The sequence below is a fragment of the Castanea sativa genome, chromosome 10 (assembly GCF_040712315.1).
Source record: "Castanea sativa cultivar Marrone di Chiusa Pesio chromosome 10, ASM4071231v1".
Taxonomy (NCBI): Eukaryota; Viridiplantae; Streptophyta; class Magnoliopsida; order Fagales; family Fagaceae; genus Castanea; species Castanea sativa.
The window spans coordinates 26,934,613-26,957,350 of record NC_134022.1 but is presented as its reverse complement, the minus strand read 5'-3'; the positions used below and the strand labels follow the sequence as shown (position 1 = coordinate 26,957,350).

General features: G+C 34.5%; 3 protein-coding genes across 3 annotated transcripts; 1 reads left to right on the top strand and 2 right to left on the bottom strand.

Moving 5' to 3' along the window:
• Positions 1 to 3,879: 3,879 nt before the first annotated feature.
• On the top strand, positions 3,880 to 4,598 carry LOC142613908 (rapid alkalinization factor-like). Its single transcript, XM_075786426.1, has one exon. The coding sequence runs from the start codon at positions 4,019 to 4,021 to the stop codon at positions 4,373 to 4,375; it is 357 nt and encodes a 118-aa protein (XP_075642541.1). The 5' UTR covers positions 3,880 to 4,018; the 3' UTR covers positions 4,376 to 4,598.
• A 1,547-nt stretch (positions 4,599 to 6,145) lies between these two features.
• On the bottom strand, positions 6,146 to 9,133 carry LOC142611767 (heat shock factor-binding protein). The gene is made up of 5 exons (XM_075783898.1): positions 8,959 to 9,133; positions 8,460 to 8,513; positions 7,599 to 7,622; positions 7,489 to 7,531; positions 6,146 to 6,564 (listed from the first exon to the last, which is right to left on the bottom strand). The coding sequence occupies exons 1-5, from the start codon at positions 8,959 to 8,961 to the stop codon at positions 6,419 to 6,421; spliced, it is 270 nt and encodes an 89-aa protein (XP_075640013.1). The 5' UTR covers positions 8,962 to 9,133; the 3' UTR covers positions 6,146 to 6,418.
• A 3,185-nt stretch (positions 9,134 to 12,318) lies between these two features.
• LOC142611699 (dol-P-Man:Man(5)GlcNAc(2)-PP-Dol alpha-1,3-mannosyltransferase) lies at positions 12,319 to 21,158 on the bottom strand. The gene is made up of 13 exons (XM_075783804.1): positions 20,894 to 21,158; positions 20,756 to 20,790; positions 20,334 to 20,471; positions 19,779 to 19,847; positions 17,917 to 18,074; positions 17,740 to 17,806; positions 17,583 to 17,636; positions 17,212 to 17,300; positions 15,454 to 15,570; positions 15,115 to 15,212; positions 14,845 to 14,923; positions 12,811 to 12,867; positions 12,319 to 12,714 (listed from the first exon to the last, which is right to left on the bottom strand). Exons 1-13 carry the CDS (start codon positions 21,054 to 21,056, stop codon positions 12,540 to 12,542), a joined length of 1,299 nt encoding a protein of 432 aa, XP_075639919.1. The 5' UTR covers positions 21,057 to 21,158; the 3' UTR covers positions 12,319 to 12,539.
• Positions 21,159 to 22,738: the final 1,580 nt, after the last annotated feature.

Sequence of the window (22,738 nt, the reverse complement as noted above, 5' to 3'; positions counted from 1 at the left end):
CAATGAACTTATTTTTTATACACAATTTTAGATTACAAAAATTTGAAATTTTAACATATGTTTGATGACATAGCAATTGTTTTTTGATTTTCTTGAAATTTTGCAAGTATGAATAATATAATAAAAATATGCAATCCAACGGTTAGATTTTCAAATTTCACAGTCAATATAAAAATATTTGATAAGTTTGAAGGGTTTCTCTCCAAACTAGTTTGGAGAAAAACTTTTTCCTTAAAAAATATGATCTCCAAGTGTTGGTTTTCGAGAAAAGCTTGCTGCTTGTAACCTCTAGGTTCTTGGGGTGAGAAAAATACGGATTAATCTCGTTAAACAGTCCTCCTGACACTCCCCTGGAGACAAAATTAAATTTTGTCACAAGCATACTAAGTTAGTTATATAACAAGCCGATGAATTGAATATCGTGTAATTCAATTTTATATTTCTTTGTTAGTGTTGGTTTCACCAACCTTCTGCATAGTATTCATTGACTTTTGCTGATTTTGTTACAAAAGATACTTTCTTCTTGACTTGAATATAAACTTATTCACCAAGAGTCTTGCAGGTTGTAGCTCAATTAGTTGCTACCTTCTGGTGTTTACAATGAAGACATCTTATGTTCAAATTTCCCTTATCTCAACTATCAAATTATCAAAATATATAAACTTATCCAAATAGTGATTCATCAATATATATAAACTTATCCAAATAGTTAAAATTGATCTAATTCTATTGACACCTAATATTTTAAAAATGAACTGGTTGTTCAACAAGAACAAAGTAAGCCCTCCTTGTTCATGAATCTTGCTTCCCAATGAGTACTAATTTGACCACCTACTTTTCATCCCAAAATAGTTCTTCCAAACTATCGGATCTTAAGATAGTCAAGATAGTAAACGATAGATGTTTAGAACTTAGGTAAAAAAGAACATAGACATCCAAAATTGGGAGAGCCTAGAATAGATCAAGACGCAACTTTAAGGCACATGCTTATAAATATATTGTCACAATCCTACTACTTCAATTTGCTCACATTTGACCAATGTTATAAGACAAAATAATTCACAACTTATAAATCGTAATTGGTACATTATTTTTACGTGGTCTACCGTTGATACCACTTTTATTATATATCATAATTTATCATCTCAACACTTATGAAATTTTCTATATCACTCGAATTATTGTTCATAAAAACTTAAAACAAACTTTCTTTTTTATATCAAACTTGCACTCTCTTTCAAATTTGCATAAGTCAAATTTATGAACCATTTGTATAGGCTTCAATTATTTGTTTAATAGCATTATAGAAACACTATGGCATGATGCTTCCAGAAGACGGTGCTGCATTCAAGGTTTTCAGATTCAACGTGTGATTGTGTGAACACGTTTTCTCACACACACACACACACACACACACACATATATATATATATATATTACTGTGCTTTAACTTTAAATGACACCAAAAGTTTTTATAGTACTCGTTGCAGCAGATAAATATTGAGTTATTGACTATTGAGCTTGAAACCAATTCAATTTAAGAGTATTCTATGAAGGGTATGACTCGGTTTGATGGTATTTTTGTGACTAAAAAAAAAAACTCGGTTTGATGGTAAGGATTGCGTAATCAATAAAAATTGCACCTATTTTTTTAATTAATGCGAAGACCTTAAATGCATTGAATTAGAGCTAATCAATCTATTATATGTAATAGTCAATATCATTTTCTTGGTAGGTTTTGAAGATGCCTGGCATTCAAAGATCCAGCTTTCTTTACATCAATCTCAACAAGTTTGAACACTTAGAAGAATCATATAAAAATTGATTATGAGCTTTGTAGAAGAAATAAACACCCATGTCACCTTCTTTTTTTTTCCTTCAATTCTTTCTTTTATTATTATATGTTGGTTAATATTAGAGTATTATTTTTTTTTTTTTTTTAAAAAACTAGGACAGCCCTGCTGCTGAGGGTGGTTGAATGGTTCATAGCATACTTGCTAATCCTTGAGTAGTCAACTAATGCCTCTAGAGTCTTCTTATAAATTAACCCACTATCATCCACTAAATTACAGAACTACCAATTCATTATTGTTAATTAAGTATACTTTGTGAGTGGGTGATATGAGAATCAAAAGGGGACCTGAAATTTTCTTGAACTCTCAATTGATTCATTTATTTTGTAATTAAATAGACATATTCCATCTTACATTAAACCAGGAAATAATTATTTTGTACAATTTTGCTATCTTTCATTTAATATTGTATCATAATGGTTAATAATAATGCATTATAAGTTTTCTTGCCAATATTGGCTAATTCCATTTGGACAATCATGCAATATTTTCACAACAAAATTATGATTGAAAATAGTTATTTCTTTATTTAGCCCTGTCTATTTCCTTGATAAATTTGCTAGAAGGTTCTTAATGACAACTTACATGGAAATCTAAGCTTATTATATACAAATATTATTCAATTCCAAATTATACAACTTGTTAATAGAGAAACTTTGGGATGGAACCCTAGATATATACCCACCACAAGGGTAAAATGTCCTAAACATCAAAAGGTCGTTGACCTCAAAAATATTTAATTAGAATTAAGTAGAAACAGTAAAGAAATCAACTGTCTTATTTTTAGTATTCTAATTATTATTTTTTTAGAAGTATTTTAATCACTTTGTATTCAACTAATTATAATATGTTATGTGTTTAAGTAAAGCATAAATACAACACTCAAAATGGGACAAATGATTTTTTTTTTTTTCTTTAAGAATGTAGAGTAAAAATCAATGTGGGTGATACCATACCGTACCGGTCGGTGAACCGGTACAGTTACACCCCTGTTTCGTACCGAAAAAATTACCGGTCGTACTGGCTACGTACCGGCGAAAACCGGCCGTACCGGCGCAATCCGGTTGTTTCGGCCGGTAAATGAAAACAACGAAAACCAGATGAGAAAAATGAAAAAGAAGGCTACCCATTCGAAAACCCAGATGAGAAAAATGAAAAACAAGCTACCAATTCGAAAACCCAAATGAAAAAAATGAAAAACAAGCTACCAATTCGAAAACCCAGATGAGAAAAATGAAAAAAAAAAGCTGAGAGAGTGAAAACCATAGACAGAGGCGGCAATGAGAGTATGAGACGGCAATAAAAGTATGAGGCAGCAATGAGAGCATGAGACAGAGACGACAATGAGAGTATGAGATGAAAATGTATATTGTAGGCTTTTATAAGGAGGTTGACCTAATAATGGATGGTTAAGATTGGTTCAAGGGTTTTAAAGCTTCTACACCATTGGATCTATTTTTTATTAATTGTGTTTGGTTACACGAATAGGCGAGGTTATTGGTATTCTTTGCTCTCCAGCAGATTTTGAGCAGATTCTTTGCTAAATGCTAATATATATAGACTTTGGCTAATGTATAGACTTCGGCTAATATATATATAGACTTTGGCTAATGTATAGATTTCGGCTAATATATATCAAAGATAATTTATAGATTATCTTTGCTAATATATATATAATTTATAATTTATATCTTTGCTAGATAATCTTTTTTTTTTTTTAACTTTAAACTTATACCTTCTCAAAAAAAAACTTTAAACTAATAAATTTTTTTTGCTAATATATATAAAAAATAGCGGTAAACTCGAAACAGTACACTGGTATTGACCGGTATCCGAAATATATCGTACCGCTAACCAAACCGGTATAGCCTCCGGTGCGGTATTGACTTCCTTGGTAAAAATATACACATCATTATTGATCACTAATTAATTACACAAGCATGGCATTATCGTAAATGTCCACAAATGCAATGCCATTCTTTGAGAACCAACTCTACTTAACAAGAAGTTGCCACCCGCTCTTGTCCCTAGTATCATACTTACATAGGAGTGTTAACTTTTCTCAAAAAAAAAATATAGGGGTGTTAACAAATCACAATAGAGAAAAATAGTCAGAATATATAGCAAAAAGAGAATAAAAACAAGAGCATCATCTAGCTACAACAATGGCTAACTCAACCTCTTTTATCATGGCCTTCTACATGTTACTGATCACAGCCCTGATGATGATCTCCTTCACCAACGCAAGTTTGGATCACAGCTTGAGCTGGGTGCCGAGGAAAAACTCAAACCACTGCCAAGGTTCCATTGCTGAGTGCATGGCCGATGGCAATGAATTTGACATGGACTCTGAGATCAACAGGCGCATCTTGGCAACCACTCAGTACATAAGCTATGCAGCACTGCAAAGGAACACTGTGCCATGCTCTCTAAGAGGTGCCTCCTACTACAACTGCAAGGCTGGTGCTGAGGCTAACCCCTACAACCGTGGTTGCAGTGCCATCACTCGATGCCGTAGTTGAAGCTTTTGTTTGATTGTTTGTTTTTGTTCTTTAATTTTCTGCAGGTTTGGTTTCTGCTTATTTGTAATATAAGGTTGTAATAAAATGGAGGATTTAGTTAGAAGGGTTCTAGTTCCTCTCTGTTATTGTAGGATGTCATATTCATGTCTTATATAAGTTTTACTTTTTAACAGAACTATAAAGATGGATGATTATATATTACTGTTACTTTTATGTTCTTTCACTCTTTTCGTTTAATAGTTTCATATATACTTTGATTAACTTTTTTTTTTAATTTTGTTGTGATTTATTTGAAAATTTTTAACTTTGCCCTGTTCTTTCAAAATCAGCTCTGAAGTTCCATTTGATTGCCAAGAAAGATGGAGAATCAAATAAACACAGGAAATCTTTCAGGAATCAACTGATTTAAGATCCCAAGTCTAAATTTCTTTGCCTACGACTTTCAGATAATAGGTTAATCCAAACTATATGTGTATGTACAAGGAACTCAGTCTAGGTAAGCAGGTGATATATCTTTTTACTAGATATTTTGATGATGGTCATGGATCCATGAGTTTTCCGAAGCAAGAAACGTGAGCTGAACAGCACAATTTGCAGTATGGAGAAAATTTTGGCTATATAAAGGTTCAAGATTTCTTATAAATTTGCCACCAGAAAATAAAGAGAATTCAACGGGTTCAGGAATATCATAACTGTTTGCGTGTGCGTGTGCGTGTGCGTGTGTTTTTGTTTACTTTTTACGATTTGACTTCATTTAAAAACGAAAAAGAGAAACATGCATTATTTAATATAAAATATTAGATGTGCCTTAACTCATGCTCTTAGAAGTTAACTCAGTTGCTGTCAGAGAGAAGTTGCTTTCTACAATAGAAGAGGGTTTGTTACTGGGTGCTTTGGTGGTAAAAGAAGCAAGGCTTGTATCAAACTGCCCTGATTAAGACATCCAAGGTTCAAATTGCCCTGCTATCAAATTATCACAGAGAAAGAGAGAGAGAGAGCTTGGATTGAACCGGTTTCAGCATCCAAGGGGAAGCAAACCAATCAGCAAACACTTTAGCTAGGTATGCTCAGAATATTAAGAAATTTGTAGCTTGTATAGAGGACCTTCCTGAATTTCTACCGGAACAATTGAAAAATAATGTAGCTCAAGTGTTTTAATGGGAATGGAAGTTATCTGATCTTCCAAAAAAAAAAAAAAAATAGTCGAACACTCCAACTTACAAAAATCCTAAAATTTATGATTCCCTACGGCCAGTCCCTGAATGTGCTTTTCACCATCAAATACAACTATTGTCAAAAGCTGAGCAGACACACTTGAGGTGGATTTTAGGCTTTTGTCCTTATTTTGCAAAAATAACGGTTTTGAAACTATTTAAGTCCGTGCCCTTATTTTTGAAATTTAATTTCAACAAAATCAGTTTCAATATATAACTCGATATCCTCAAAATCGAGTTATATGTAAATTTTAAATTGAAACTCGACTTTAGCAAAGTCGAGTTTCACTTTAAAAAAATTTAAAAATTAAGTAGCAAAATATGCATAAAACTCGACATTGCTAATGTCAAATACTAAAACAAGGATACTAAAACAGGGACACAAACCTAAAGAATTTCAAAACAAGGAATTATACTATATTTTTTACAAAATAAGGGCAAAACCCCAATATCCCCCACACTTTAGATGGAATTTGAGACGGGTATATTTGAAACTTGAAAACTTATAAAGCCGAGTTGGGTAATGTTGAGGAACAGGGCCACTTGCACTGCATGGTCGATAAAAATATAATAATAATTGAAACAGATATTCATTTCATAACTTCCCTATTAATGTCAAACGACCAACACATTTCAATGGGGGAGAAAATAACTACTCCCAGCACTGTATTTCTGAAAGAAAAACAGCATTACATTAACTACAAAAACATGAGGCACTAAATAATATTCCGTAACAGCAGTGTTTTCATTCTCCAGACTAATCGCAGACAAAGAAAGTGGGCATCAAACCAAACTCGTCACTCCTTGTAAAACATGCACAGCATTAAGTCTATGCAGAACCTTCCTCTTTCTTCACATCATCTAACTGTGGCTTGGTTGGGGGAACCGGAGATGGAGAGCTCTCCACACCCATCTCTGCTCGGAGATCATTGATGCTTTGCTCCAATTCATTTATGCGGCCTCCCATCTCATCAAGTGAGTAGCAGTTAAGGAGACATAAAACCTCATCTTTTACTAGTTTTGCAGAAAAGCAAATAAGTACAGTAACATGGCACACAAAACAAATTACCAAATGTATTTAAATCTGTTGCTTTAGCAAACTGGTAGACAAAACCAGGAACAGAGAGAGACAGGTTGCAACTTATTCTCCCAGTCAAGCTTCCTGCTTGGGTGGTAGGGTGGGTCCTTTTTTTATATAAATAAATATCCATGCATGCATGGTCCAAGAGCATCATCTGCGCGAGAGTGAAGGTTTACTTACACTAATCCCTTGTTCCCTACTGATTATTCTTCCCATATGACCTGTTCATATATCAAATATCCAGAATATGAACGGCCAGAAATCAGGGGCAGAACTAAGTTCAAGCTTTGGAGACCATCAAACTCCCCCCCCCCCCTTTTTTTTTTCCCTTTCTGGTTTATTGGTAAGGTAACACACATCTAATAGATATTGAACCTATGACATAAAATCACCCTCCATCTCATTCTTATAAGATGAGGAGGTGCCATTTGAGCTCATTTTTGAAATGCTTCCCCACATTCAGTGAACCTACTTCTCATACAGCAACCCAAGCTTAAATCACACACAATCCCCTCCCTACCCCCCCACCCCCAACCCTTCTTTTTCTTTTAGCTTTTTCACCCAATGCTAAATTCCCAGCTCTGACCCTGAGCCAATAATGAACTGTTCAAAGTAGAAATGATAGGCTACTTTCCTTTACATAAGATTCCTATATGAGAACCAATAACCATTAAATTTAGTCTCACAGCAGATTTAAATACATTAGGGAACTTAGTTCATTCGTAGTGTTCCTAGCCTAGAGAAGTTATTCACCATCAAGTTAACAAAAATGGCTTATCAACAACAACAAAATATTTAACAAATAAGGTCAAGGATATTCTTTGTAACAATCGAGTCAGACATTTGTTGGAACCTTGTTTGCTGCAAACAAAATTTTGTTAGTTACAGCAAGACATTAGCTGAACATAAGCTCTATATTGTAACTTACCATCTGCTGCAGAAGATTTTGCACCTGAAAAGTTAATTAAAAAAGCATATCAATAACACCTTAACAAGAAAACTACAAAAAACAATGACAACAGTGATTTAAGAAATTCCTCATCCATGCACAAGCTACACCAATATTTATCTAATTATCATTGACATGCAAATGAATCACCATAGATTTAAGAAGCGAACACTCAAAATCATCAGTAATAACTAATAACTTCATAGGTTCAACCTCAAAGAATATGCACGGCCAAACAATTTTATACAATTCAAATAGCTCAGACATCCTACTTCATCGTCACACAACTAATAAGCAAAAAAATTCATTTTGATCCATTCTTAAGGCCTGATAGAGTCCTTGGGCATCAAATAGCAAGTAAGTATTAAAATGACTGCATTTATTTTTGGGCAAATTATGAATTAACTCCCATTTGGAAACCATCACTAAACCCTCTGGTAATTTGGAGAAAATTGAAATTGTCATATTTTCTATCCTAATTGATGGACTCTTGCACACGATGAACAGAAGCCTAAAATCTAGTATTAAACACCAACATGCAGCCAATTTTGCAAAAACTCAAAAAAAAAAAAAAAAAAAAAACTTAAATCCATGTTTTCATCTCAAACACGCAAATCACATGTAAGAATCCATAAATCACAACAACAAAGCACTAGTTCCAAAACTGCAGGATCGAACAGTTATTGATCCTCACATGTGAAAAAAACTAATTGGGTTTGTTCACATTTGTTCTTCTCCGCCATTCCATTCTATCTAAAATTCGATAAGCACACTATCCTATATCTAATACGACAGATTTAGTAACCTTTTGCATCATTCAGAGAATGTAGAGGAACTTACAAAAACAGTCATATCAGCAGTGCTTTGCTTAGGATCTTCCCCATCATGCCCATCCTGCCAAAAAAAAAAAACCCTATATGAATGAAACAGAATCATCTCCTTCACAATAGCTTGGATAAAAACACACATACCCCAAAACAAAATTCAACCCATCACCAATTTCTTCAAGCACTTGCATAGAGATTAATCCAAAACCAATAATAAATAAAAATTTAAAAATTTAAAAACAATTCCAAGATTTCAAAGCATGTCCCCTAACATATAATAGAAAAATTGCACATACACAACTACATTACACAAACGAATTAGCCCTAAATTCTGTATATATTTGTGTGTGTTGTATAGTAGTGAAAATTGATTGTTCGTGGAGAATAGATCTAAAAGCTTTTGTGAAATAACATTTTGGTACAAAATAATAGTGTTGAAATTGTTGAAACCCTAACTATACCTAAATGCACCAAAAAAATTAACATACAGAAGAAAAAGAAGAAGGGCATACCATTTTTTTTTGTTTTGGTGAAGCGTGAAGGTAAAGCTGTGTGGGTGCGTGGTCCGTACAGTGGCTGGCTACAATTCAATTCAAAATTTAAAAGCGCAGCGTGGGAGTGGGAGTGGGAGTGGGATGATAGGAAAGAAGAATGAAAATGGCTCGCGTTAAATGCTGTGTGTGTGCGCGCTCATTCTCAATTTGGTCCCCCTTCTTTTGCTACAATTACATCAAATGCCATTGTTTCAGAATCGTAATTAAAGGACTGTATGGTCTAGACCCTATATTTTAAATAGGGTAAATTCCAGAAACCTTCCTTGAGGTTTGGACTAATACCAATAAAGTCCTACCAACATTTAAAAAGTGACCATTTTGGTCCTTATTGCTAAACGGTTTGTAACAACACCGTTACATACCCTCTATCCTCTCTTCCCTTTCTCTAATTCAGAGAAGAAGAAAAACAAAACTCCACAAAAAGCTAGTGACCCAACCCAGCAAAAACCCACAAAAAGCCAGTGACCACCAACCACCGACCACCAGCAAAGCAATGGCATCAACAAAACCCACAAACCCATCAGCAATACCGACCACCCCAAAACCCACAAAATTCCAACACAACCACAAAAAACCAAATTCTCTATCACCAATCCACTACAAAACCCACAACCACAGCGCCACAGCAAAGAGGAAGATAGAAGAGAAATTACAAACACACCACCACAGCGCCAGATTTGAGCAGGGGAGATTGAAACGTCGTCGGACGTCGCCGAATCTGAATGGAGGAGAGTGAAACATTACCGGTCTAAGCTTAAACATCGCCGGATCTAAGTGGGTTTTTGAAAATATCTTCGGATCTGAGCCAAAATCATTGAATCTAAGTAGATCTGAGAAAAATTGTCGTCGGAGCTGAGCGAAGGAGGGTTGATCTTCGCCGAATTTGAGCGGAGGGTCAGGTCGAGTGGCTGGGTTGCTCGGTTTGGTCAGAGATTATAGACTCAAGAGGAAGAGAGAGGTGATTCAGGAGAGAGGAAAGAACCAGAAGAATGAAGAAAAAAAAAAAGTAACGGTGTTACAAACCGTTTGGCAATAAGGACCAAAATGGTCACTTTTTTAATGTTGTGAACTTTATTGGTATTAGTCCAAACTTCAAGGGAGGTTTCTAGAATTTACCCTTTTAAATAACAGTTTTATGTATTTAAACGCTAAAACACGTATTTTTATAACATTTTTTTAAGCCTAAGCGTATTTTCACAATATTTAAATAACAATATTAAAAATCTCTAATCAAATGAGCCCTAAATTAGAGCAGTTGCATCAAACATTTGCATGGAAAAAGTATTCACTTTTACACAATTAACTCTTAAAATCACCCAAGATAAAAATGTGTAAATTTGTAAATTTGCTATAGTTATTGTGTAAATTTACATCGATACTATTCACTTTGCATATAGTTTTTTTTTTTTTTTCTTTATGTATCTCGGGGTTAAAAGAAGAGAATAAATGATATTGTGTGTGAAAAAAAAGAAATAATTTAAAATTTAAGAAAAAATAATATTTTAATGTTATGTAGTGTAAAATAGAAAATCTAATGTAGGATATTTTGAACAATGAGTATATAAAATAGAAAAAGTAAGTTTTATGCTAAAATAGATGAAATTTTTTGCACGAACTAATGTGAATGCTCTTACACATACTTCCTATAGAATAACCCTCGTTTTGAGTTTTGAGAAAATTAAAAAATTAGATTTTTCCAATAATAATAGAAGCATAATATTCTAAATTTTGGGAAAAAAAATCTTTTAACCAAACCCTAATCATGGTTTGGTGACAAACAAATAATATTTCACCTAAAAAAATTTCTAATCATGTTTAGGTTTGATTGAGGGAATCTTGTCAAAATTTGGGATAAGTTTGATTTTGTAAAATTAACCCTTTATGTGGCTTAGGGTTAATTTTATTTTTGACTAAAATGAAAATTACACTCTTCAAATTTGGAGTAATTTTGATTTTTTCCTTTAAAATTTCAAAATTTTGATATGTTCCCTTTAACATCAGATATCAACTAAATTTGCTCCATTCTATGCATAAATATTACATAACTTGTTAAACAAAATCCTCCCCACTCTCAATCCAACCTCAACTTCCCGTGCTAATAGGTTCTCTAATTTCACACCAAAAAAAAAAAAAAAGATTACGACGACAATAGGTGTCATATCTAGTATATGAAGGATATGAATTAAAAGCAGGCAAGTCAAAACATCAATTTTGTCGACTACCAATCTTGAAGGACCTTCTTACATCACATTGTTCTTGAGGACCAATGGCCAAATCAAGAACATGAACAACTTATTAATAATTCCTCCAATAAATAATTACAACCATACAACGAAAATGTGTACATCACAAAGCTTCCCTTCTTGTTAAGCATTAGACCTCAATTCAAAACACAACTTTAGAAGCTCCTCGTATTAAAATTATTGGAACTTTCATTGATCTCTTCTTCTTCTTTTTTCTTTTCTTTTTTTTTGAAAGGCTTCTTTGAACATCTATAAGTTTAACTAATATAATTACATAGTAATACTAAACTCCATGGTCAATTTTGTCTTTTTAGCCTTAGCACTTTTTCATTACTTAATCAAATTTGAACCCATATAGGCATATATATTAGTATATGAGGTAATCCACCTAGATAATTGAAACTTTGAAAGCAATGGTAGGAGCGCCATGGTGTTCAAATTTCAAATCTTTAGGCCTTTAAAAGCAATGAACGATACGGGAACAGTAAAGGGGACTGGGGACTGGGGAGAGATGACTATAATAATGGGGTCATAGGCAAAGTGGACCCCGAAGAGAGTCAAAATGCCCATTGTTTATTGGTATGAATAATAATACATAAACCCAGCCCATATGAAAGCCTCAACTTTAGCCACAAAGAGAAAGAATTAAAAGCAAAAGATACTAAACAAAAAACAACCAACTCAGATTAATAATGTCACTCCAAGCTAAGTACTTCAAAATTCATAATGAAACATATAACTAGAAATAAATCTATAATAATCCCAATCTAGTCTTCTTTATACCAAGTATCCTAAGACTTTCCATCCAAGATAGTCTAACTTGAAAATAAAAGGACCCTCAACCATTCCTAAATCATTTTTAACAAGTTTACCATATGGGACCTGTGCTTTATAGGTTTTTTTTTTTTTTTTTTACTTGTAGACTCCACCAATGTTCAGTCCTTGAGCAACTCTAAACCCAACAGTGTAAACTTGCTATACACACCCCTAAGTGTGCAAATAATATAATCTAAGTCAAGAAACACAAGGATGGGATTCAGAGTAAAATGAAGTAGGGAAAGTGAAGTATAAACAATTTCATAAAAATTTGTTGAAATATATAAAATAAAATAGTTGCAACCTAAAAAATTGTATTTAGCATTCATAGTATAGATGGCTGATTGAACATTCTTCAATCTTAGAACAAGAAACCAGTTACGGCCAGAAAAGAAAACTCAACCAGCTGTTTTACAGTCATGGAAAAATTGTGTAAGAGTTTAAAGACACAATCAAAATTCAGCTAAGGGGGTTATAAATCTACTTTTCCTTTCGTTTCTCTTTGTGTGCTTTATGGTCCACATAAGGATATTCAGATGGGGCAGACCAAAGACCCCATAGTATAACCAGATGGAGACAGAGAAGCAGTGCAGATGAATAAGCATTTGAAGGATAGATATTCCAGCAAATTTCAACCCCTATAAACAAAAATATACTGCACAACACAAAGATGGACATTAAATGAATATGATTGAAGAAATAATCAATAAATAACTATAGCAGTAAGGCATGGATAATGTGAGCAACCTACCGTAGCAATGTGGGAAAGGGTGTTCGCCACAATAGGTAAGGTAAACTATAGAAATACCTGCAGCAGACAGATAAAATGGGAGTTGAGCACTTCTTCACTTCTAATAAAATGATATGTTTTGACTATCAATAGTTAATTTTATGAACACTATATTTTAAAAGCATAATTGTAGACCATGATATCAGTATGCACTAATTATATGGGCTTTTACTGGGACTTATCCTAGCAGTTTCAACACAAAAGTGAAAGTATATAGAATTATAGATTACTTCCTCCATTAAATAAAAGGCTCAACGAACCTCAGTAAAATCTAAAATAGAAGGCAGACAGCTGCTTCAAGTGGCAAAAGAGGCAGCTCAGCAAGGAAGAAATTAAATTGTCAAGGTTGACTTCTTCGTCAGTAGACAAAAGGTTAAAAGGCACTAGTGATTCTGAACCAGACTAGATTTCCAATTCCTCGGGAAATTGGTCAAGATAGATGACAGCACCTTTTAACTATTTTCTTTTTCACACAGAGAGCAATCTCCTCTTAGGGCCTCACATCCCGAAAACATACTTTCATTGATAAAAGTGTTATTCTATAAATGAAAAACCTCATCTTAATGCAAGGATAGATGTGGAATACAAGGTTCCTGTTTTTAGTGCAACTGACATGAAGCAAGTGTTCTATGCTATAATTCTGATCCTTGAGCACTTTAAAACTGGAGGTTGAATTTTCTCCAAATAGGGCAGGATGATGCAAGTCAAGTTCCTAGTAGTTTTCTCAAAAAGAAAACTATTTTAATTTAGTCTTATTTTATTTTACAAGTCAAGGTCATGGTAGTTTATTAGGTTATTAATATTATAATTTCTATAAGAAAGGTTATTTTTGTAATAAGGCAATTAGGGTTTCCTACACCAATTAGAATTAGGGTTTAGTGTTCCTTTATAAGCAAAGTATTGTACTCCTATCAAAGGGAAACTATTTTGAAGAATTAAGTTTCTGTTGAATTTGTCTCTATAGTCTGGTGCTGACTCCAACCAACCCTAAGTGCTAATTTCAAGTGGTTTTTCATCATTTGGTGTTGACTCCTAGTCTTAGGTTCTATCTTTCTTTTTCCTGTTTTTAATTTTCCTGTTGAATTGTTCTGGTTTGTCCAGCATCATGCTGCCTAATAAGACAGTTATAATTTGGACCTTTGCTTAATACTTAGGGTGAGGACCTTTGAGGGAGGTTTTATCCTAAGGGAGTGATCCTAGGTAATTTTCTCACAGAGGATCTCAAAGAAGCTTGTTGAACATAAATTAAAATAGTAACCTCTACATGGTATAAAGCTACATGTGCAGAAGACATTTATATAAAACAGGTTGTTAGTAGAAAGAGTTCCCCAGAAATCATCAACTTCATATCTCTTGACCTCTCCATCCTATACAGAATGGTTTTGAGGGCCCATTAACTCAAACGTCCTGGCAGTGGCACCACAACCAATCTTGGCAAATTTAAATGGATACACACCAGCAGCATCGATATCCTAAAACACAGTATAGATTATGACTTCCCTTCATCACGGCCCCTTACTCAAATAAGTATATATTATTTAAGGATGGAAAATATTATGTGAAGAAATGCAGAGGAAGAAAGACCAGATGTTCAAAGGAAAAAAAAATCTTGATGTTGTAAAAACTAAACATAATAGCCATAAAAGACGAGATGGCCACTTGGTCAAATAGATGGTTCACAGCCCAGATAAAAAGTAACCACCCATTCAAGAATCAAGAGTAATGGTGGGACCAAGCAAATTAGTCTAGAGTAGGATATGAGAAAATTCCAGAACATATATCATGTCAGAATCAAAGAATATAAACAAAATCATTCACACAAAGCTTCATAATCAGTTACCCTCTAATTTGAGATTACAACTTGATACATCTTGCTATAAAATAAAAAAATTAAAATTAAAAAAAAAAAAAAAGATTAAAAAGCAAGCAACTAGCACTGCTGCTTAGCTACCAAATCAGTGATAATAGAAAAGGTTTTCCTCCAGCAAAACTTACCATGAGTAGAACTGATAATGCAATGAACGGGCACATACAATGCCAATGAAGTTCCCAACAAACATAGTTGTCACAATATCTGATCCAATCAGGAAGAAATTTAGTATCCAATTGGAGGAAAAGAAGAAAGAGAGAAGAAAAGGGCAATGGGTTTGTGTCTGGGCAACAGAGATCAATATACAGAGACTGAAATCTAATATAAAGAGAGAATAATCAAAGATGCAGAGTCAGACATCCTCCAAGTTTCATTTGGGAGAGTCCACCACTTACGTTCTTTATTGAGTATCTTGAAGGATGAACCGCTATTGTCAGACTTCTTCAAAGAGAGAAATCTAGAATGCAAAAAGTTGAGAAGCCCCCCTTCATGCCTACAATCAATCATTAACCAAACACAATAATCCAGATACCAATCTTCTATTGGGAAAAAAAAACCGCCTACATATTACTATTGCTTGACAAGAGGGTGTTCAGAACCTCAGATTTATAACTTCTCACTGAACTTTTACCAAGTTGAAAGAAACAAAGTTTTTCCACAAATTTCATATCCACATTATCATTGCAACTTCCAATTTATTAATTGAAATTGAAAATGTAAGCCCTTGTACTTACTTGCACCATCCATAGTGAGTGAAAGCTGCAAGTAGTACGAGGTGAGCAATCAGCAAAGAGACTGCAAGTTCCTTTGAAACAAAAAGTGGTTCAGGAATGAACTTGAAGTTAACAGACCTGGAAAAATTGAGTGCAGGTTATTCTTCAACAGAATGACAAATTTATCTTTGCTAATTCATATAACAACTATAACAACAAAAATAGAATAATGGTCATGTAATCATAATTTTTTTTGATAAGTAATCCGAAAGCTTTTATAAATAAAGGAAAGAAAGTCATACAAGGAGTTCATAATGATGAACAATAAGAAAAAAAGAAAAAACTACTAGGAAACAAAGTTAAGGGAGGGCAAAAACTCAGCGAGAGAAGAGCAATTAGTAAACCCCCAACAACGAGACCACTCTAAGAGACTACGCTGGCATAATAAATTCAACTCAACCAAGGTCTTCTCTTTGTCTTCAAAGGAACGACGATTTCGTTCCAACCACACAATCCACATTAAGCACCCTGGAACCAAGTTCCATATGTCCGACTTATCCTTTCCATGCCACTGATGCCAACAAGGTATCAACTCCGCCACCGAACCTGGCATAACCCAAAGAATCCCAAAGGTTTGAAGCATACAAGACCAAAGAGAATGGGTAACAGGACAATGCAAAAGAAGATGGTTAACCGACTCCCCATCCTTGCAACACAAGCAACACCTATTAACCAAAGGCCGACCCTTAAGCATAAGGTTGTCCAAGGTGAGGATCCGACCATGAGCAGCAGACCACAGAAAGAAAGCCACACGCTTGGGGATCTTCGGTTTCCAAACCCCCTTCCAAGGAAGCCAAGAATTCGAAGCACCTCGGATCGCGAGGTAGTAAGACCGAGTGTCAAACATACCATCTCCTTTAGGCCGCCAGTAAAGAGTATCTCTCCTACTACCCTGTGGAATGCAGGATTGGATAAGTCGGAGAAGAGAATACGAAGCAGCCAACTCCCAATCTTCAAACGCTCTATAAAACGTTAAATTCCATACTCTAACAGTACCCCCTTCTGGAATCCACAAAACCTCAGAGATACAGGCATCCTTGACCGCTGAACACACATAAAGCTCAGGATAGAGAACTTTTAGGATCTCGTCACCAATCCACCTATCATGCCAAAAACAGATATGAGTTCCTTGCCCCACTACAAAAGAAAGATGCTTAGAAAAGTCCTCCCAACCTTCGTTAATGCTTCTCCAAAGGCCGCACCCATGGGACCTCCTGCAATCTCTAGTCCTCCACCCCCTTTGATCCTCGCCATATTTTGAAGAGATAACCCGACGCAAAACAATGTTAATAAAACCATGTTACAATGTAGGACAATTTCACTTCAAAAAGACTTCAGCAAATAGACCAATAGGCATGGTGTCCGCCCTTTTTTGATGCACTGCAACTCATCCAGTTACTAATTCGATATGTATTGTTTTATGATCCAGAATTCTTAGATTGAGTAATTGTCACACTGGCCCATGATCCTTGAGAGTGTATCTGGTACCAATTTCAATAAAATTGACCTCTACTGGGCCCTAGAATGATTTCTAACAGCCTATTTGGGGCACAGATATACTCAAATATACAAAAGTACACAAATGGACTTTCTTTATATATATATATATATAACAAAAAATTTATTTTCCTTCATCCATTTATTGCAGAACAAGCTAATAAGTTTGCATGGAGAAAAGTTGTCAGGAATCCGAAACACATGAAATCAAAAACAAAGTACCAAAAGTGGATGAAGACACGCCCAAGATTGAAGGCTCTGGATATGTAAGCAATTGGATGTGATATGAGAAAAGGTATCCCCAACACGATCTGTAGAACCATTCACCAAGTAGGTGCAACAAATGAACACTGTACACAATGCCCTCTCTTACAACATAATGATAGTTGAACTCCAACTCACCTATGCACATTGGAAAAATAATCAAAAGAATAACACAAAACTTCCAGATTTAAAAGACTTGTATCCTCTGCAAAGAATTTAACATGAAAAAAAAATAGTAAAGCATTTCTTATTAATCAAAGAAAAACTTCAAGCCTATGCTGACAACCCTATGCTGACAACCCTAAGAATGAAGAAGACAGAGCAAGCACCTGCACCAATGCTGCACCAGCTAAAGCCGATATCACCCCAATAATATCCATACCCTATACAAGAAGTGTTTCAGGAACAAAAATGGTTACTTGAGCAAATTTAATGAAGAATTGAGAATAAAATTGAAGAAATATACTCAAACAGAGATTAACATACTTTTAGCATGAGAAGAAATAGAGATGGAGCATATAGTAGCACATTCATCTTTATTGAAACGGCACCACTGTACAGATAAAAAAGGTATCATCAACCAATTTCTTTTACCATTAAAAAAAATAAAAATAAAAATAAAGAAGGAAGAACAGAAGTGCAGTAAGAAAGCCAAGATGCTACCTGAATATGATCAACCCTAGATGCCACCTTTGGTAAAGAAGTGAAGCCATTGCAGCATGAAGGAGCATCGTGGCAAAACAGTCATTAAAGAGACGGAGCACAAAAATAGAGTGCACTCTTTTTGACAGACAAAGCAAGCTAAGAGCCCACCATGGAAGCTACAACACATTTCAAGAACAGAAGCTTATTAAAGCATGGACAAAAGGAGAAAGGAGCGAGTAAGAAGCCCAGATTGAAACAAAGTTAAGAGATATGTTAACAGTGGGGGATAATTCTAAAGACTATACTTCTTAGAAAATTTACTTTCTCATTAATTCCCAGAGAACACTTTCAATATAATATATAACATGATCTTAAATTAAGTGAAATCGGTTTCAAAATTCACATATCAGACACTTGACTTTATTTCAAAGTTAATGCTACACACATATCATCAAAGATCAAGGCCAGTGGAGCAAGCACATGGCACAATAGTTGATCTTGAAAATCAACTAACTTTCTAAGCGGCAGCAATAGCAATATCCAGGGTCTAAACTTATAAATGCTGACAGCTATAACACCTCAGTAACAGAATATTAGTAGATTTACTGCTGAAGGTGAATAAAGCTCATGATGCAATTTGATCGTATCATTGGACCCACCTAGAGGCCTTAAACTAAATGTCAACAAAGATAAAGAAAGAAATTCAGCAAAAGAAAAAACAAAAAAATAAATGCCCAATTCAGTGAACAAAGCAACTTTCGTATCAACAATGGAAATAAGCACATGTTCATGCATAGGCTCAAGCAGAACACAAACTTTACCACTGCTATGTCCGAGCATCATTGCCCACACTGACATGCAAACAGACCACTAGAAGTCGATTCAAGTCAAGAATAATAAAGTTCACCACACACATCTATGCAGAACCATCAACATGAAAGCCAAAAACTGATTAACAGAAGTTAAAATAGAAACTGAGTTTAGGCTTCATAGCAGCAGTGCCTAAAGAAACCTGAGAATATCATCGACATTGAATTACTTGGTCATCCTATAAAAGCTTCATTGAGGACAAATGAGGAAGAATCTAATTATCCCGAAAGCTTTACCAGTACAAGCCTCTTGCGAAATCAACCTAGGGCTAGGAGGGGAGCAGGTAAGCTTAAGGTCCATGGCAATGTCCTGACAAAAGACCACCTATCCTGCAATTAAAAGGTTGCCTGTATATATGCATGCAAGAAACTCTCATATACTAAACCAAGCCATGTCCCACAAAAACTTTAGTCTTTATCTAAAGGATTTCTGGAAAATCTGTGAAAAACCAGAACTATGGAAGGACTTTAAAATTCTATCAGTTTCTTTCCATGCTCCAGAAGCTCCATTCAACGGACTAATAAAAGCAATACCACTGCTAACAATTGAATAGGCTTTAATGAAGTCAATCTCATTTTTCTCTACAGTGCACCTCTTGTATTTCTTCAGTGCCTCTCAACTCCATTTAGATTTCTCACCCTTTCACTCCTAGTCCACCTCCCTTCTAATTTACAGATATAATGAATTCCCAGTAAGTCCACAGCTAGGGCTCATTATACTACCTAGAACTTAATATCCTAGACCAGAAATGTTGCCATTTCTAGCGAATTGATAGCCCAATCAGCAAAGCATATAGTTGGTGGCAACTCATAGTCGACCTACAACACATTCACTAGTTTGACAATGAATACGAGATCCAACTACTGAATCTTTCAATAATACTCCATATATCAACTACTATGTACCACACATTTATGTAAAAATACAACCATGCACACATCTGTGACATACACATCTCTTAAAGCCAAAATTAGCAATTCATCTTCAACAAACTAAAGCACATTTCATACCGCATCAGTCTTCATGTAGATAAATAATACGATTCCCAGATTTATGATGTACAAAAGGCCGAACAAAATCTGCATCAACAAACCAGAATATAAACCATGAGGCAATCTGGAATCACGTATTAGTGTAAGCATATATAGAGTTCAGTAGCCATCAATAAAAGGGCCTTTGGCCTCTTTTTTTCCTTTTCTTTTCTTTTTTTTGGGGGGGGGGGGGGGGGTTGATTTAGGATATTGGCTTACAACAACATAATTACAACCAAACTAAATCCCCTGCAAGACCATTCATTTTACTTTAGTAAACATCAGCACTAGTTGTTTGTGCCCAGTTCCAACTGAACCAACTAGGCAGTCAACATTCATTCAATTAAGCAAATACCAATAACTTGTTCCCAATTCAAAATCACTAACAATAACTTGTTCCACTAAGATAATTCCAACCAAGTTAAATCAAAATAATCTTCTAACTAAACCCATCAATCATATATACCAGTTACTTATCAAATATTATAAGAAACCCCCCCAAAAAAAAATAGAAACAAGAGTGAAGTAAATTACCTGAGCTGGATAGACCTCTCCTCCTGTAACATACTGAATTGCAGAATAAACATAAAGAAAGCCAGCTGGATAGACCAAAGGCCCTGTGTCCCCTTTCAAGTTACTGTAATCTCTTTCTCCTCCAACAAAACCACTTACCTGTTTCACAATTATCAAACCAAATTGTACCAACAACCCATTTATCTAAACTAAAAATTACACCAACCCAGATAGCAAAAACACTCAATAAACTCATTTGACATCTTAGAGAATCCAAAGACAAAGGAAACACTGAAAATTCAACCCAACATTTTGCTTTTTATGCTCTTCATTTAAACCAATCCAAACTGAATAAAAATTGAAAATTTAATATAGAATATTCATTTATTTCATTCAAAGAATAAGACTTTTTTGTTTCGTTTTCTTTATAAACACATACATACCTGAGACATGTAAGCGTCCCAGTCAATCTTCGTATCTGAAAACCAAAACGATCACATTGTAAACAAAACGCCGTCGTTTTAAAACATAGCCCCAAACAACAAACAGAGACAAACTTATTCAAAAGAAATGGAATTTACAAGGGACATAGGCGATGATGAGAGCGACGAGGATGGCATCGACGAAAATCAAAGCGAGAGCGAAGGGTACTTTTGGGTCTCTGAAAAGTTCGGAGGTCAGCCCCGAGGTTTTGGGTTTGGGTTTGGGTTTGGCAGCACGAGGTGGTACTGATCGGAGCGCCATGGTGGTTGTTGACCTTTGACCGATCTCAGTTGTGAGTCTGGTTCGTTCGTTGTAATCAAAGAGCAAACAATGTCGTTAAAAGTCATACGGCGTCGTTTTTTTTTTCTGGTAGGGCTTCGAATTGTATAGAGTTTGGATTCAATTTCAAGCCCAAAATCTTAATTGATTTAGGGCTTTTGAAATCCGGGCCTAGGTCTTATTTGGAAAACATTTTATCATCAAATAAAGTATGTATTTAAATACGGCTTATTTTATTAAAAATTAAAAATTTATTACTGGAAATAATAAAAATAATAGTTTCTAGGTTATTAGTCACATATGAAAATACTGTTTATTTGTCTTAATGCACTATCCATATCCTATGAACAGTGCAAGAAGCGCTAGTTTAAAAAAAAAAAAAAAAAAAGAGGCAAAAACGCAAAAGCCAACGTGATCCAAATGCATACAAAGTATGCGTTTGCGTTTTTGGCATGTTGTGTTTGCTTTTTCCTTTTATTTTATTTTATTGAGAAGCGCATTTCACGTGGAAATGTGTTTGTCTGTTAGTGGGTTCTGCCGAGACCCACTACCTCTTTGACTAGCAAAATTTTCATTAAAATGTGTCTATCAATGGGTCCCGTGCACTGTTTACGGGACCCACAAATCTCTTTTTTTAGCAACTTTTTCATTAAAAATAAGTTTCATAGCACTATTCACACATTTAAAAATTATTTTGCTATAGTGTTTTCAGTTTTCAGTTTTCAGCAAAATAGATGGTATCTAAATGCACCCTAAGTTCAAATTCTAAAGACAATTATCAATGTATTGATCTCATGACTAAAATCAATTTTCAAACAAAATTTTAAGTAATTGTTTTTTTTTTTTTGGGATTAAACATAAGAGTACATTATTAGGGTGTCGCCTTTTTATCCATTTATAAAATCTAAGGGAGCATTCGCACAAGCTTGACTAAATTTTTAAGGAAGCCTAAGTATTAGAGAAAAATAAAAACATTAGAATTAGGAGCAAAAGAGGAGATAATGAGGCCTTACCAACATATTGTATTCATCATATAATAATCACCATTGCGTTATGTTAAAACATGTGTGGCAATTGAATTCTAGACTAGGGTCGATCTCTAGGGATAAATATTATTAACACCTAAAGCACTAACATTATTTTCTAACCGATTTATCTATTCTCACTTCTCACTTCTCAGTATATAATTATGGTCTTGATGAAGTAAGGAAAAACTAGAAGGATTTGAAGAATTGTACAATAAATATTGCTCTGCATTTGGAATCAATTAGTGTTGGTATTGTATAAAGGGGTGACGATCTCAAAACCATAAAGAATATATGTATATTTGTGTATGGATAGAGGAACCCCTAAATCCTTGCATGGTTATGTTACTGATGACGTAGTACATGAAAACAATCAAATAAATTTGTCCATTTTCCCTTTTTTATATATAAGAAAAAAATCCTCAAAAATCCATTTCATTTGAATGATCACATATTCATAATATATAATTTTCAGAATATCCAAATCCTTAAACATGCAAGTGCAATAATACAATTTATTAAAAAATAAATAAAAAGTACTATATATAAAAGACAGCTGCCATGCATAGTGTGATCATATACCAAATTACCAATACCCAATCAATTGACGTGTGGAAGTTATTCTTTTTTTTTCTCATG

What these genes read in the sequence shown, in the direction of transcription:
- LOC142613908 (XM_075786426.1), top strand. Translation starts at nt 4,019, where the DNA reads ATGGCTAACTCAACCTCTTTTATCATGGCCTTCTACATGTTACTGATC.
- LOC142611767 (XM_075783898.1), bottom strand. An exon ending in CTGCTGATATGACTGTTTTT is followed by an intron (nt 7,623 to 8,459) that starts GTAAGTTCCTCT and finishes TTAACTTTTCAG; the next exon opens with GTGCAAAATCTTCTGCAGCA. An exon ending in TGACTCGATTGTTACAAAGA is followed by an intron (nt 6,565 to 7,488) that starts ATATCCTTGACC and finishes ACTGCTACTCAC; the next exon opens with TTGATGAGATGGGAGGCCGC.
- LOC142611699 (XM_075783804.1), bottom strand. Translation starts at nt 21,056, where the DNA reads ATGGCGCTCCGATCAGTACCACCTCGTGCTGCCAAACCCAAACCCAAA. An exon ending in GAGAGGTCTATCCAGCTCAG is followed by an intron (nt 19,848 to 20,333) that starts GTAATTTACTTC and finishes TTGTTGATGCAG; the next exon opens with ATTTTGTTCGGCCTTTTGTA. An exon ending in CTGGTGCAGCATTGGTGCAG is followed by an intron (nt 17,301 to 17,582) that starts GTGCTTGCTCTG and finishes ATGGTTCTACAG; the next exon opens with ATCGTGTTGGGGATACCTTT.